This window comes from Aquila chrysaetos, chromosome 12, assembly GCF_900496995.4.
Source record: "Aquila chrysaetos chrysaetos chromosome 12, bAquChr1.4, whole genome shotgun sequence".
NCBI classification, from domain to species: Eukaryota; Metazoa; Chordata; class Aves; order Accipitriformes; family Accipitridae; genus Aquila; species Aquila chrysaetos.
In genome coordinates, this window is record NC_044015.1 from 29,790,885 (window position 1) to 29,805,964 (window position 15,080).

The 15,080-nt window shown below is 40.3% G+C and overlaps 1 protein-coding gene across 2 annotated transcripts in view; it reads right to left on the reverse strand.

Annotated features, from left to right (window-relative positions):
* Positions 1–15,080, reverse strand: part of ST6GALNAC5 (ST6 N-acetylgalactosaminide alpha-2,6-sialyltransferase 5) — a 77,059-nt gene that overhangs the window by 15,169 nt on the left and 46,810 nt on the right. For both annotated transcript variants that reach the window (XM_030032013.2, XM_030032011.2), the window contains exon 3: positions 116–525. In XM_030032013.2, coding sequence (XP_029887873.1) covers positions 116–525 — 410 coding nt within the window. The remainder of the gene's footprint in view (positions 1–115; positions 526–15,080) is intronic.

Below are 15,080 nucleotides of genomic sequence, written 5' to 3' on the forward strand. Positions count from 1 at the left end.
CAGACGATTTAATGGGTGTGATGGTCCCTCTGAGCAGATCTGAAATTGGTATATATAAACTACATTATTTTACTACTGTATGACAACCCCCAAATGCATCCACATAAGTTCTCACCTGTCTTTCCCAGTTTCCCGTTTAAAAAGGTCATCAAATTGAAGCATCTTGTGGCGAGAAATCATATACGCTTTTAATTGAGGCAGTATCTGATTCATCAGCTGCAAGTTATTATACACCAAGCCTTTACCATCTCTCCTCATGTAGCTGCTAGGACCCCAGAAGATAAACACAGCACCGCGGCTCATATTTAAGAGTTCGTTGCGATTTCGCAAAATCCTCTGAATACTGGAGTGTGCAATGACTCGAAGGCTTGTTTTGTTTCCAACATCTTTTCCATAACCTCGAGTAGGTGCATCATTCATTCGTATTACACACTCTGTCTCGTCGATTCTGTCACCTTGTTTACTTCCCAGAAGGTGTCCAGAGCTGGTTACCAACGCACAACTCTTGCAGTGCATTTTTAAAGGCTGCAAAGACATACATACTTCAAAATTAGCTGCAGACATCTTCCCATTCACTACATGATAACTATATTTTTACATGTACATAGCATATTTTACAGCAAAAATCTCAGAGGACTTTACATAAATCTCTCCCAGCAGTCTTCCCAAATAACTGGGGACACATTACCTGTACATTTTGTAGGTGGGGAAAAGGTATAGGTATAGCCCTTAAAGTTCCTCTGTGGAGTTAAGTCTATTGTTTAAATCCTCCTTTCCACTGCTGGTTCATATACAGTAATCACAACAGCTTCTATACTGTTCCCAGCTGCTTAGGATTGTACTTCTTCCACTTGCCATAAATGAACTATAATTGTAGGATTTTTGATTCTTCCTCTTCCAGTTTTTTTGGAAGTCCTCATAAGCACAGATGTGAATAGCTTTTCAACCTTGGGGTCAGGACATTTTGCTAAGGGAAAGAGTTATACCTTGGTCCAATCCTTCCATGCTGTTTCCAAGTTGGTGCCATAACCACTGCAGTGCTCTCATACCTCCTTTGTGGTTCAACAGTCAGAGCTGGTCATTAATGTCTGATGGTGAGTTGGTGCACTGAACTTTTTCTAGCCTGTCAGGTCACGTTTAAATGTTACACAGTAAAATGGAACAGGAGGTGCCTTAAGTGGCTGACCTAATGGAATCAGAAGAGTAAACCAAGCTTTCATGAAAATGAAAATGCATGCTAGATTGTATTACTGAAGTATGCCACCAATATAGAGATCAATAAGAGTATGTAAGTGTATCTGCTGCTCAGCATGAGAACTAAAAAGGGGCAAAATTAACAGTATCCCCACAGTGCTACTTTCTAACAAGAATACAATAAACTGGGAGGTAAAGACTGCAGGTGTGCCTTGGTGGCCCTCCATGAAACAGTATCTTGCAGCATTTAAGACCCATAACATCAGATTCCAGAACATACATGGTGTGTATCTTACTGTTTCTTTGGAAGAAAAAAAAAAAAAAAGGCAAACAGACTGAATTGTGGTTGCTCACCGGTCTGAGGTTCCTTGGAAGGCCATTTTGGTTCATGATCATCTTGATCTACTGATCTTTCTCCCTACGTATGTCTACCAGAATTTTATTTTCATCGTTAACCATACAGAATGGCATTCCACTACCTTCCTGGTAAGTAACAACAGGCTTGTTTAATTCCAGAGGCTCCAAATCGGACACACAACATGCTGAGAGCAGTTCTCTCCTGCACTGTGGCACTGGCCTGATCCTGTAGTATACCAAGGAGGTGACAGTATTCATTGGCTCTGAAGAGCGCTAGCAACCTAAACCCATCTTTGACAATAAGGGCCTCAGCACCTCAAGATCAAACCCTGTGGCTCTGCATGGCAGCTCGTTGTTGACACCATTACAAACATAGCTAGCATGCCTCCAGGTGTAAACTTGGCGGGTTTATTAGCAATGAGGAGAAGTTACGGTGACATGTAATTACACTTAGTATTAAACACGCGTATATAGCAATCAAATGAGTAAATCTGTGCAGTGAGGCACAGCTTAAAACTCTAAAGCTGAAAAGAAGACATAACCTAGGTTTGAGATAATCTCAGTCCCCTGTTAGAAAATGCTTTGGCTCCTAGTATTTGAACAGGGTATTTTACTTAAGTAACTTCTTTTTAATTTTGAAGGTAGTAAGTGGTTGCAGTCTGAGCTTTTTTTCTATGAGAATAGCTAGTGAATGATGAAGTGCTTTTTAATTAAAGACAAAATAAATAAACTATACAATTTGTGTAATGATATAACTAGTAAGCTTTGTATCTCCATCTTCCCTAAACAACAAAGTCTCTTTTCTTTCACATGTATGGTTTGTAATCCAGAGCTAATGATATGGGTAGAAATGTTCATGCCTTTGTAAGCCACGGTTCCTAATGCAGTATTTACATGCATTTTCCTTTAAGCTTTCATCTGCCACTTTGATGAATTACCTAGCAAAAGGCTCTAAGGTGAACTAGCTGCTCCACCATCATGCTTGGGAAAGCAAGATGAAGTGCTAATGAGATTAAAGGAAATGTAGTCAGCACCATTGTTAACTTACATGGGTTTGAATATCCACACAGCAAGACATTTTCACCTAAACAATCTCTGCTGGTTTCTGGCCTACTGATCTACAACTTACTTGTTTCTTTTAAAAGTCTGTCAGAGAGTCCATCCTTAGGAAACAAGGGCAACCATCAGTGGAGCTGTGGAAACTTGGGAGGGAGGGATGTCAACATTTGCTAGATGATAAACATTAACACCCCCCAAAAACATCTGTCCCAGATCTTGTTTGAAAACTGTTCCTTCTGGGAAAAAGTCTTTAGACTGAAACATTCAGGTATTGCCTAGCTACTTCTTGAATGATGCATGGGGGCTGAGCCAGTGTAGCTGCTCCAGGCAAGTCATTTTCAGTCACCTCACTCAGATTCTTTCAGTTGAAGTCTACAAAACTCGCACCTAAAAATTGTCAGAGGAATTCACAGCCAACAGCCACAACATTCTCATACCAGCTGTTTATAATGCTTTGACAATATTGAAAGCAAGGGGGGGGAAAAGCTATCGGCTGTAATATCATCTCATTGAGAGGCAGTGGTTGCACCAGAAATGTCATCTACTTAAGCAATAATAATGGAGGCACAAGGCAGTTCTTTGGGATTGATGACCAGCTGGGAAAAGTTGATGGCCTGAGAATAACCAGGGGCCATTAAGCCAGAAGAACATTAACTCCACAGAAAGCTCTGTGTTACAGTAATTATTACAGTGATAGTTGGAAAAAAAAAGCAAACCAAAAAAAAAAGCAAACCTATGACATCTGAGTTATATTTTAGGTAGGTGATGCAACCCGTCCTTCGTGAGCCTCGCTTCAAAATGCCCAGAAAAGGGATAGGGTGAGAGGTAGGTCTGAGTTTTATGGCATCTGTATTAATTACCTTGAAATGTAACATATCATCCATGCAAAATCTGCTGACATTTAATCATGCCCATTGCCAATACACAGCCACAGTTTCATGTGTACCTGAACTACATGTACAGCACCTTGCACAGCATAGCAGAACATGTGGCTACTTCTACAACACAAGTCAGACATATCAATACTTAGGGCACTAAGAGAGTGAACAAGCCAAGTATCAGCCAAATAAATTGCCCAAATTACCTCTCAGTTCCAGTCACCTAAAAATATGTATGGGGAGAGAGAGAATAGACGTTACAACACAGCAAGCTCACAGTGCTAGAACCCCAGAAGATGGCAAAATCAGCTGGTGGTTTTCTGGGATAAACGGGATATCCCAAGGGAATGAAGGGAGCAGGTGAACCTTGCTAGGTTCTGGGAAACCCTGTAACAGCAGCTTAGTGGCCATAACAAATGAGTGCAACCTTGCACTGCTCTAAGTATCATAGGCCAAACTGACTCCTGGCAGCTTTCACTTAGATATATAGCCCAGTAAGTGCTGTTGCTGTATCATATACGTCTGATTTGTATAATACCAACAGACAAACAGAAACAAAAAACAATGTCACAGTTGTTTCTGTATTTTCCAATTTGAGGCTATCTATCTACTCTGTTACTGAATTTAAAATCTGTGTTGTCCAATGACAGAAAAATGTTATTTTCACACACTTTATTGCTCGAAAAAAATCAATGGAGAAATGTTATTCCTGATTCAGAATATGTTACTCTTAGATATAATTATTTTCTTTGTGATAAAATAAAATGATCGATTTTTTTTTTCTTACAGAAGTCTTTTGATTTTAAAGCCAAGCTTTAGAAAACAAGACAATTCCCTCCAGTAAAATCACGAACACCGGAAAACACACTTTTTTCCTATACTGAGTACTTAATGACCTACTTTCAAGACCCCTGGGTTCAGATCATTCCATTATCAGTAGTATAACAGTTTCCTTTCTATAAATAAAAAAACCAGAGTATTATATCTTGGCAATGATGACCGGGGGGGTGTGGGGGTGGGGTGGAAAGACCGAAGGTCTTCTGGAGTGAAGAACAGGTCATTACTGAGTTCAGCAGAAAAAGACCACGTGTCAGTTCATGAACACCAGCGTTCCTCATAGATACAGCTGGAAATACTACAGCTGACTTCAAAGTGTATTGGGAGAGAGCAAAAGAGACCAAGAAAGGTTAAAGAATATCCAAATTCCTTTTGGATGAGTGACCTTTAACTAAGCATTTGAGACTGAAAGTGCAAAATATCAATAAGGTACTTGACAGCTATGTTTTTCTCTTGCACTGCAACACCTCTACAGCATTTTGTTAGCCAGCGCTAGCATGCTTGTCTTCTGTCTGATCTGGAATGAAAAGCTATAGGGCTGCTTCACTCTATATTAACTACCTGAACTGTATTACTGAACCAACAACCTCCTCTGCAAGAGCTCCCAAACTGACTGCTAAAGTGAAAGCAGTGGTAGAAGTAAGAAGACTGATGTACAGGAAAGCAAAACTGTTTCCGTTTTCAATTGAATTAATTCAGTATATTAATTGTTGAAAAAGCATACATAAACACTACAAGAGACAGTCTTACTGGTTCAGGAGAAAGTGAGCTTATTCCAGAGCAGTCTAGGTTTCTCTTTTTGTTATAAAGCAGATAATTTCATTGGTAGGAGTTTCACGTCTCCCCTACCTAGTGCCCTTTGTGCCTGGCCTGAGCACAACAGCTAGCCTGTGACGCTCACTGTATGTTACCTCAGCATTTGCTTTTTATGTTCCTTGCCTTGCACACAGGGCAACTTAATCAGCATTTCATACATACATGATGTTAATGAACCCTGTGTTCACCCCACATTCAATGTAATTTATTACTTATGGCTTGTTCTTGATTGCTGGGTCATCAGCCACCGGCAACAACACTAATTATCGCACTGCCAGGAATACAGTATTTTGTTCTGGCACCTTCAGTTCTAACTTTTTACTTTCTTGTAGCTTTGAGCAGCTTTGAGGTTTCTCACAAGCTGCTGGGTCAGGACCACTGCTCCACTAGCCTGGCTGCCTCTTCCCAGTTGTCCTCTCCCAGAGGCTTCCAGGAAAATCCCCCTGTCACAATGTGCACCTCAACCTCTGCAGGAGCTCCAGGCATCCCCAGCCCACTGCTGGCACATCACAAATGGATGCTCCAGCTCTTGTGAGCCCCTGTCACTCAGCACTGCTCCAGGTATAAAGCTTCTCTTGCCATTACATCCATCCCTTGTGAGCAAGCTATACACATTGTTTCTACCGGTGTGCCTCCTTCCTTAATATTTCCCTTGAAGACTGACGATTGTAAGGCCAAATCTGCTTTTCTTTGAGAAATTCCCAACAATCACCTTAAAGTAGAATAGAAACCCTGAAGCTTCACATTTGCTAAGTAACTTCTGTTCTGTAAGTCAATGCAGCAAGCTGTGGGGCCCAAGCTGTCTCATTAGTGAAGTACAGCTGTGCATTTCAGAAGTGATTTCCACAATGCCAGTACTCTGGGACACATGATCCTGTGAAAATAATGCAAGTTCCTTGATTATTTTTGCTTTGTAGTATATTGATTTTGGAACAGTGCTTTCATAATAATATGAAAAGAACCAAAAATGAAAAAACATACAAGCACAAAGAGTTTGCTTTGGTATTTTTCAAGTCCCATCTACCTGACACACTATGAAATGATGCTCTCGAACTGGTCTTCTCTGAACAGTAAAAATCATTCAGATGCATATTGGGATATTTTAGGTAACACTTCTGTGTATAAAAAGCTGGAACAAAAAACCAGACTGAAACACTTAAAGCATGAAGAGAGTTTTGAACTTCAACCAACTTCAACTTGCTGTGGTACACGCCCTTTTCAAGTCTCTCGGAGTTTTGATTTTGCGGTGCCAAGTTCTGATCTAAGAGATGATTTTGCTTTGACCATGACATTTTCACACGTATGTTCAGACAGGGAGTGTAGCTTAATTTCTACAATCTGCATGCCAGCTCAGACTTTCCCCTCAGGTTTCATTGATTTTCATTCTTTAACCCTTACCCTAGCAGGTACAGAGAGCTCTTGAAGAGGGGGAAAACAATTCCTCTGAGCAAATATGTTTATAATTTTTGTCAAACTAGATTTTTGGAACGCTAAAGAATCTGCCATGAAAACAAACTGCATTATCCACTGAACTAAAAGCACTGATTGCCTTGAAAAGTATATCCCTGTGACGGATATCACACAAGTAAACAGAAAGGGTTAGGAGATACCACTTGCGCAACACCGTTAATCCTTATGCAAATCCAAATAACAAGCATTTGAAGCAAAACTTTGCAATTCAAAAAAGGTCTGGCAAGTCTGTTCATAAAGATAAATGCATGTCTGTTTACAAAGATAAAAGATAAAACAAATTAATTTCTTATTAATTCTCTTTGTTTATTGGGCTGTGGAGCCTGAATACGCAAATGTTGTGGAAACATTAGCGTCTTCATTTCCCATTGATTCTTCGGAATTAATTATATAACTGGACTCTGCCTTCAGATATTTGATAAGTAGAAACAGTGAAATAGCCACACTTCAGCAAATGCATTCATCACACTAGTGATCACAGCGCCCTAGGTTTTATTCCTCCAAGGAATGGAATATTTTTGTTTTTCATGATACTATACTGATGGGCATCTGCAAAACCTGTAGTAAAAATATAGTAATTCTATTTTCAAAAGGTCCTTAGACATATCTAATTCAATTTCAAAACATGAGGCTATATTATGAAAAGAAAAATAGAAAAACAAATGCACTCCATAAAGCTTTCAGAGGGATAATTTCCTTAGAAAAAGTACCGTTAAGCACATTAGTCAATGAAGAGTCTTCTGCCTGTGTGAAGTGTTTTCCGGCACATTAACTCTTTTTCAGGGGACTGCCTGCTAGTCAAAGCTTCCATTAGATTAATTAAAATACGGCTCCTTTCACTGGAAAGAAAAGGCATGAGTTTGGTTACAGGACATTGACCACCTATAGAAACTGAGCCCTTTCTAGTTACATAAAATACAAGCAGAAGCAGTACAGGAGACTGAACAACAAGATAACTTTTACTATATGGAGCACATTTCTCTTCTTATTTGGAAGCATGATTACCAGGTGCTGATGTTTTCCCCTAAGCCACCTGAAGTGAATATAAGGTGCAACCTTGCAAATTGTCAGCACATATAAAGCTAAGATTTAGAGAGTAGTTTCCATCCTGCATCCTATAAATGTGTCCCATGAGGAAGATTAGTATCAATCATAGGCTTATTGGAGAGCGAGATAGGATACAATGATAACCTGAAGCCATCAACTAGAGTAATGGTCTAAGAAGAAAAAGCAATCAGAGAAAGAAAAGAATATCCTCAATGAAAGACAGAACTGGAAAATCAGGCAGGAATGTATCATGTTGATGAACATGAGCTGTTATACAAGAGAGAGAATCGTATGAACAATATACAGGCTCTAAAGAAATGGTTATTGCCTAATGTTTATCTTAAAAGGAGTGCAAATAGACATCCATATTACATCAAACTGCTTTACTTTTGTTCTGCAGCTAAAGTACTTGCACTAAAATGCAATAAAGCCACAAGCATGGTGTCTTAACTATGCAAATTGTTATCACTGAAGTGTCAGAAAAACAGGAATTATTTCAACGGTCTACAGAAAAGGTATTGGACACTTTGGATTTTTGTTTCAGAAAGTTTTCACATCAACTTCTCATCTGCTTTGGTATGTTTTGGCAATTCTTTCCAGTTTAAATGCTTCGTGGAAATATGCCCTCAACTGCTCTCTCTGTACCTGTCGTGGCTGTGCAAGATTTTTTTTGAGCTTCAAGTTTTACAGGGTCACTTTTTTTATCCAACCCAGCCTTAAGCTAAGCATCATTGATCCTTAAAGTCTGTGCCTAAGTTTTCAAATTCAAGCACTTGTTTCTTTCTGTGACACTATTTGGCTCATCCAAATGCATCTAAACTCTTACTACGACTATTATCGCTACAAGGCAATGTGATAACAATTGCAAGGACACAGGCAAGCCTTTCCAATGGCATCCAGTTTCAACATAACTTCAACATAGCATGCAGAGTCCCTAGAACAGGCCAGATAAAATTTAAGACCAAATATCTGATTAGAAAGTTACTGACCCCATAAAGAATTTTCTCTAAAATATGTTTTGTCTTGTATTTCTCTATCTTGTTGAAGTAGACTGAAAGAAAAAGTAAGGCTCCTCCTTCCTTTTTAATATCTTTGTTCAAAAATTTTATTCAAAGGTCTTTGTTTCAAAAACTGTCAAAAATGTTCAGCCTCACTGTGCTCTCTAAGGCCTTTTGATTTTCATGTGGCTAGCTCCACGTAATCTTTATCAGGTTATTTGATACTAACCCAGACTGCTCTATGTGCTCTTACTGCTGTCCCTCTGAGTTAACAGCACATCAGAAATTAGGGAATGAAAGCAGATTAAAAAATTTTTTTGTTTTGTTTTTGGCCAGAAGATACTGCATCTGAGTTTAAAATATTTTTCTGAGGATGTATCAGGTTCAACAACACACAGAGTTGTACCACCTCTGCAGGAGGATCCCAAGGTAGCCTCCATAATCACTGGCATATTGACACTGAAGACAGATGCTGGAAACAGGTACTGGCAGCAAAACTGGTCAAACCATCCATTTCATTCAATAGCTACAGGATGCAGAAAGTCACCGGGAATTTCTCCCATGCACATATGTAGAGAAGAAAAAGTGTGTTTTGGGCTAAAATATTTGTATATTCACTTTTAGACTAAAACCAGATGAAAAGAAAACATCTTGGAAGACAGATGTTTAAAAATCTGTACATCTGCAACCACATATTGCTGTAATTTTAACTGTTTTGGACTACAACTAAATTTGAAAAATAATCCTTTGAATTCAGGGCTCAGCTCTTTGAGGTTTTGGGGTTTTTTTTAAAGGGTCTCAAACATGTATCTCCAATTGTTTACTATTATCACAGTCCTGATCAGGAGACAAAAATAAACAAATAAACACATTTATCCGATCAGGATGTTTGTATTGAGTCTATTTATCAAAGTGCAGGTTAATATGAAATTAAACACTTAGTGGATGGAAACATTTAGCACTGAAATGCACCTACCACCAAGGGTTAATTAGACAATCAAGTACAAGAGATGGCACTCTGTCTTCCAACGTGGCATTGCTTCTCCAAAGAGATGCTCTTCAACTTACAGCAGACCATCAAAACTATCTTCTGAGTAAGTTAGGTGTAAATAAGTTTGGGTGAAAAGGATGAAGTTAACTAAAATCTCTGGAAGACCCAGAGAAAAAGACTGGCTGGAAAGAAAGGAAGGTCTCTTTTGGAGGAAGGTACCCTAAGCTGCAGGGCAAATGAGAAGAGGGAGTCCTCGAAAAATTGAGCCAGGAAAGAACTGATAGCAAGTCAGCTAATTACAGGGAGAGAGGGGGTTTGACCTTGCTAGAAGTAGAGTTAAGTCTATTTCTGTATCTATGGATTTCACAGACATTTATAACTGTGCCATCTCTTGTGGCTGTGGCACATGAATGCTTTTATTTATGTTTTACCATCATCTGATTTGACTGAAATATGATTCCCAGGCACTTGGCTAACACTCTTCAGTAATATTCCTTGTTTAAAGACATAGCTTATCTATAATTGCGGAAATGATGTAACTTAAATCCACAGTTACCCAATGCATTTGGTCAAGGAATCTGAAGTGTAGAAGGGTGTGCCACAGACAGACTGCAATAGGTAGGTTTAAGAACAGATACCACAGAAATCAGGAAAAAAGGAATCATCTTTTAGTGAGCAGCAGTGGAGACAAAACCTTCCTGCAAAGAGGTGAAATGCAGAGTATCAGTCCCAGGGGATTTGTGGGTGCTTTATACACTTTATCTGCTTTTTATTTTACATTACTAGTCCTAAATTGTACTCCCTGGATGTATGTGTCATTTGAAGTGCATTTTACCTGGTAGTGACATTAAACAATTCCTGCTTACTTCTTCCTGGTTTGGGGGGGGCGGGGGGAGTATATTTCACTGGATCACTCCTTGGATCCATTTCACAATGGGAACAGGAGGCAAAGAGAAGTAAAAGCAAGACAGAAAAAAAACCCAAGATAGGTGGATGGCATTGCTTTCTTTAGTGATACTGAATGTACATAAAATTCTGCCCAAAATGCTACGATAAGGTGGGTGATGGTGGTGGTGGTCATGGAAGAATGAAAAGGAGAACATGGCAGCACAACCAAGAAGTGCTAGGCTGCAGAGGTTTTTCAGAGTATCTTTTAATCTTTCATTGTTTCAAATCACCATTACTGAATGCCTTGACATCTAACTGATATCTGTCAGCAGGAAATTTTAAATTCTGTAACCAGCACTTGCTTTTCAGGTCTCTGTACCACGCCTGGCTGCAGCCCAGGATCCTTGTTTCATGTGAATGAACTTCTGTCAGTTTCTTCAGAGCAATAAGCATATTCTAAAGTCGTTTTCCTGCACTGGACATGTAGGTCATCTTTCCAGCTTTACTGCCCCAAATAATGCCCACCCACCTCAACAGCATTTTTGACAAACTGAGACCTCTCTAGAGCCACAATTTCAACTCTCAGGACACATGGCAGGGCATTTTCTTCTTGTAGGGGAGAAACACTGAAGTGTTGACAGTTTTTTGTATGGGACTCTTTCAGCAAAGAATGAAAAAGAGGAAGACCAGCTACTCATCAGGTGTAACTGCTTCACTCTGCTGAAGAAAGATGTGACCAGGTGGTTCATCCTGTCTTTACTGCATGGCCCTTGGGTTGCCGTCAGGGGCTGCTTCACCCTGCAGCAGAATGGCCCAGGAGACTGCCTGCAGCTGCCCAAACCCCACTGCCTTGCTGGCAGGGCAAGGCGGTACCGGCCTTTCTGCTGCCCACGTGTATCAGGTGGTTCTCGGGAGCTGCCTCACGATTCACACTCTTGGCACACCCTCAGAGCCCAGCAGTCATGTCCACCCTACTGCATGCGCCCTGCGCAGGTGCTAACATCTGACCCCCAGAGCCTGCAGCATCCTCACAGCAGGGCTCTGCGCTGTGACCCCGTACCTGCGCTGTCCTCTCCGGTCCCCCACCGTGCCCACTCAAGACCACCTGCAGCCCCACTGGCTTTCACGCTGATCTCACAGGGCTGGCATGCTGTGACAAATACATCTGCAGAGGACAGGGCAGAAGGGACACAGACAGTGCGGGAGAGGCAAACACGGTGACAATCTGCCAGGAGATGGCATGAGAGCATAATCCTGACTTGGCCTGCCCGGTCGCAGGCACGGTGAGACCACCACGAGTGACCAAACCACTCAAAAGGGAGAGCCCTTGAGGACAGCTGGCACCCTGACACCCTGAAAATCAGTGTGAATGAAGTGGGAATTTCACCCCGAGGATGGCAGTGTCTGCACTGTGTCAGGACTGCCTGTTTCCGCGATTTGCACATCCGAGGAGAAAACACCACATCCTCCCAGGAGAAACCATTGCTCCCATTAGCACAGTACAGCTGGGAGGAGCCTCTGTCCTGGAACTCCACATGTGAAGAAACGAGCAGCCAAACTCCACTGACATGTCAGCATTTAATTACAGCTGGAGTGTGGTTCAAATCTTTTGCTTTTCGTCACGTATTCTCCTTCCCAAAACACAAAAACCAGCAACAGTGCAGGATTTCTACCCCTCGAAAATAATAATCACACTACAGCCCTACTATTATAATTAAACAAATTAATTACATTCCATTGAAGGGGACAGGTTCTGAAGGCTTAGCTGGTTTCCTTTTTAATTATTATATAACATTGTGAACACAGCAAAAATCTTCTTTTTAACATGCTAAATGTGCTGGGGGTGTTGTTTGCTTTAACAGACTGCAGTGGATGCTACATTTGCATTTAATTAAAAAGTAAGTTATTAAAATAGTTTATTTTGGTTCAATATGTATTTGTTTAGCATGTGGATGGTTTCACATCAGAAATGAGATACTTTTTTCAATCAGTATTGAGCAATAGACATCTGCGAAAGCAAATAAAAAGAACAGATCAATGTATTTTCAAAGAAAGCTTGTTAATGTGCAAATATTTGGTCCTGTCACAACTAGATTATTTTTGAATATTCACTATTTCCAAAGGAATCAATCACTATCCCCAAAGCTAAACAATATGCTACCTTTTTGACAGGAACAAAATAACATAACCCCAGAAACTGGAATGCATGCAAAAACCTCACACCAAGTATGAGCTACCCTCTAGCCAACAGTGATAGGAAGAAACAGCTCCTATGGCTAGATGGCACCATCCCTTCCAGCTGCGTTTCTAGGGGCATGGCTGGCTGTATGAATGTACGATGGGTCTGCTGAACCAGGCAGAGCATTTGGGAGAAAGAAATTCTAATTTCCAGCTCCTGAGCAGCTTTATACTGGAATCGGGCAAAGATTTTGGCAGATGCGGAAAAACAAGTGTAGGCATCCAGTTCACTTGAAATTCAAATGAGGAAACAGCAAGTCGGTTTATGTGCTTTCAGGGTTAGGCAGCAGCTAAGCAAAGATTTTTTTAAACTGCAATTTTACATTTAGGTTTAGGAGTGGAGCTTTAATTGGGTGAAGTCCTGCTTTACACACCAAAGCTCTTCACAGGATCTAACTCTGTGTTCTTGTATTAAATAGAAGTCCTAGGGAACCACTTCTTCGTAGCCACATACCTGATTCATCACTCGTTGGAAAGCTACAATAAATCTGTCATGGAAGCCTACTAATTGCTAGTAAATCACCAAAGTTGGAAGTGTCACAAGCATATCCAAAAAGAGTAAAAGTGAAGAGCTGAACATTCAAAGAGCTCTGGGGCGAAATTCTGTCACTTTACAGATGAACCTGTAATCTATGTGAAAATAAATGATGTATAATGATTACTAAATTTGAAATCAAATCTTCACATGGGGACAATTCAATAAGGTTAGGTGATTATAGGACTATGCAGTAGCATCAATTATGGAGCCAGAAATAGTCTCATGTCCCTCAGAGGCTACAAAAACTCTGCATTGCTTTATTCACCAACATCAGAGGACATTCACTTTCATCAAATAGTCTGGGGGTTCTCGTTTGGAAGAAAAAAAAGAAAGAAAAAATGGAAGGCATGAGCCCAAAAATTACTGGCAATGATCCTAACTTATCATCTGAACTGCCGTTTGCTCTGCCAATTGATGGGAAATGAAGTGTGATCAATTCTAGTCCATTGTACATTGTGCCCGTTGACTGACCTGCCAAATCCTTGATTGAATAATTAGTTAAGATATCAATACCTGCCATTTTCCACAATGCTCACAAGACAAAGCCCTAGAGTTTTCATAAAAAGGCCAATTACCACGTTATCTGTAACTTTACATTTTCTTTCACATATATGACTAAGCCTTGGTATTGCCAAAATATGGAATAAAAACATAACGGTACATAAGAAGTAGTAAAATCTAGAAGCATGAAATCTAGAGGTCAGTGCAACCCCTGAAGTAATACAACATAAAGTTTTAATCTTACAGATGGATAATAAGCCATATCAGAAAGGATTAAATCTGTGTTCCTCATTTACAACAGTTCACTTTAAGTAGCAACCTGCCTATTTTCCATTGTCAATATCAGGGGAAACAGCGCTAGCTCAGGTACTCGGTGGTGACTGACAGCAATGCTGACATTTTAATAGCAGCTACTGTTTAAGAGCACTATCACCATCCTGTGATTCTTAGATAAAGATTTAATCTACTTTTGATGCAGCAGAGCTCTGCAGACCAGGCAATTTGCTGTAAGGGTACATGAAAAGGTGGGGGTTTCTTTACTCCCATCACCCAGTTCCACACCAGGTGTGTAACAAGCTGTTCCAAAGCCATAAATTAGACTAGGCAAGGCACTGCCCGACACTATACTTTACATTACAGTCCCAAGTCTGAAGTGATAGCAAACAGGGACACTACATTTACTTTTCTATCTCGGACACAAATGGTGTTAACTGCAAATACAAATCAGTTATTCAGTGCAAAAACGACACATAATTTGTGAATTGGGCCCTTCATAAGTACTCTGGTGTTTCTATCTTTAGTTCACACACATGGACGTAGTTCCCATGTATCCAGATGCCATTAGCAGTATCTAAAGAAACCACTTCTCCCCAAACCATTCTGCTGCAGCTTTGGGCATGCTCACCACCTTTCCCCTTAATTCTCATATCTATTCCCCTCTTATCTGCCAATGAAGAGCAAAACCAGAAACGGAAATGTACAAACTGAAAATGCAAATGCATGATTGAAAATGCAGGGAAGTGCTAGTTAGTGGCTTACAAGGCAGAAACGGAAAAACCATGTGAAAGAGAAAATACCCTACTCCGCATCATGGATGACTAATTTCTTCCCACACTACGCTGTAATAAATCCTAGCCTTTGCTAACACAAGAATAGGAAAGCTCTTTCCCAGAGCTAATAAAGACATGCCCTGCTTAGTGCTCACTTTAGTGTGCTAAATGGAAGACATTTCTGGTTTGCCAGGTAGTGGCACCTCAGATAATCCAAAG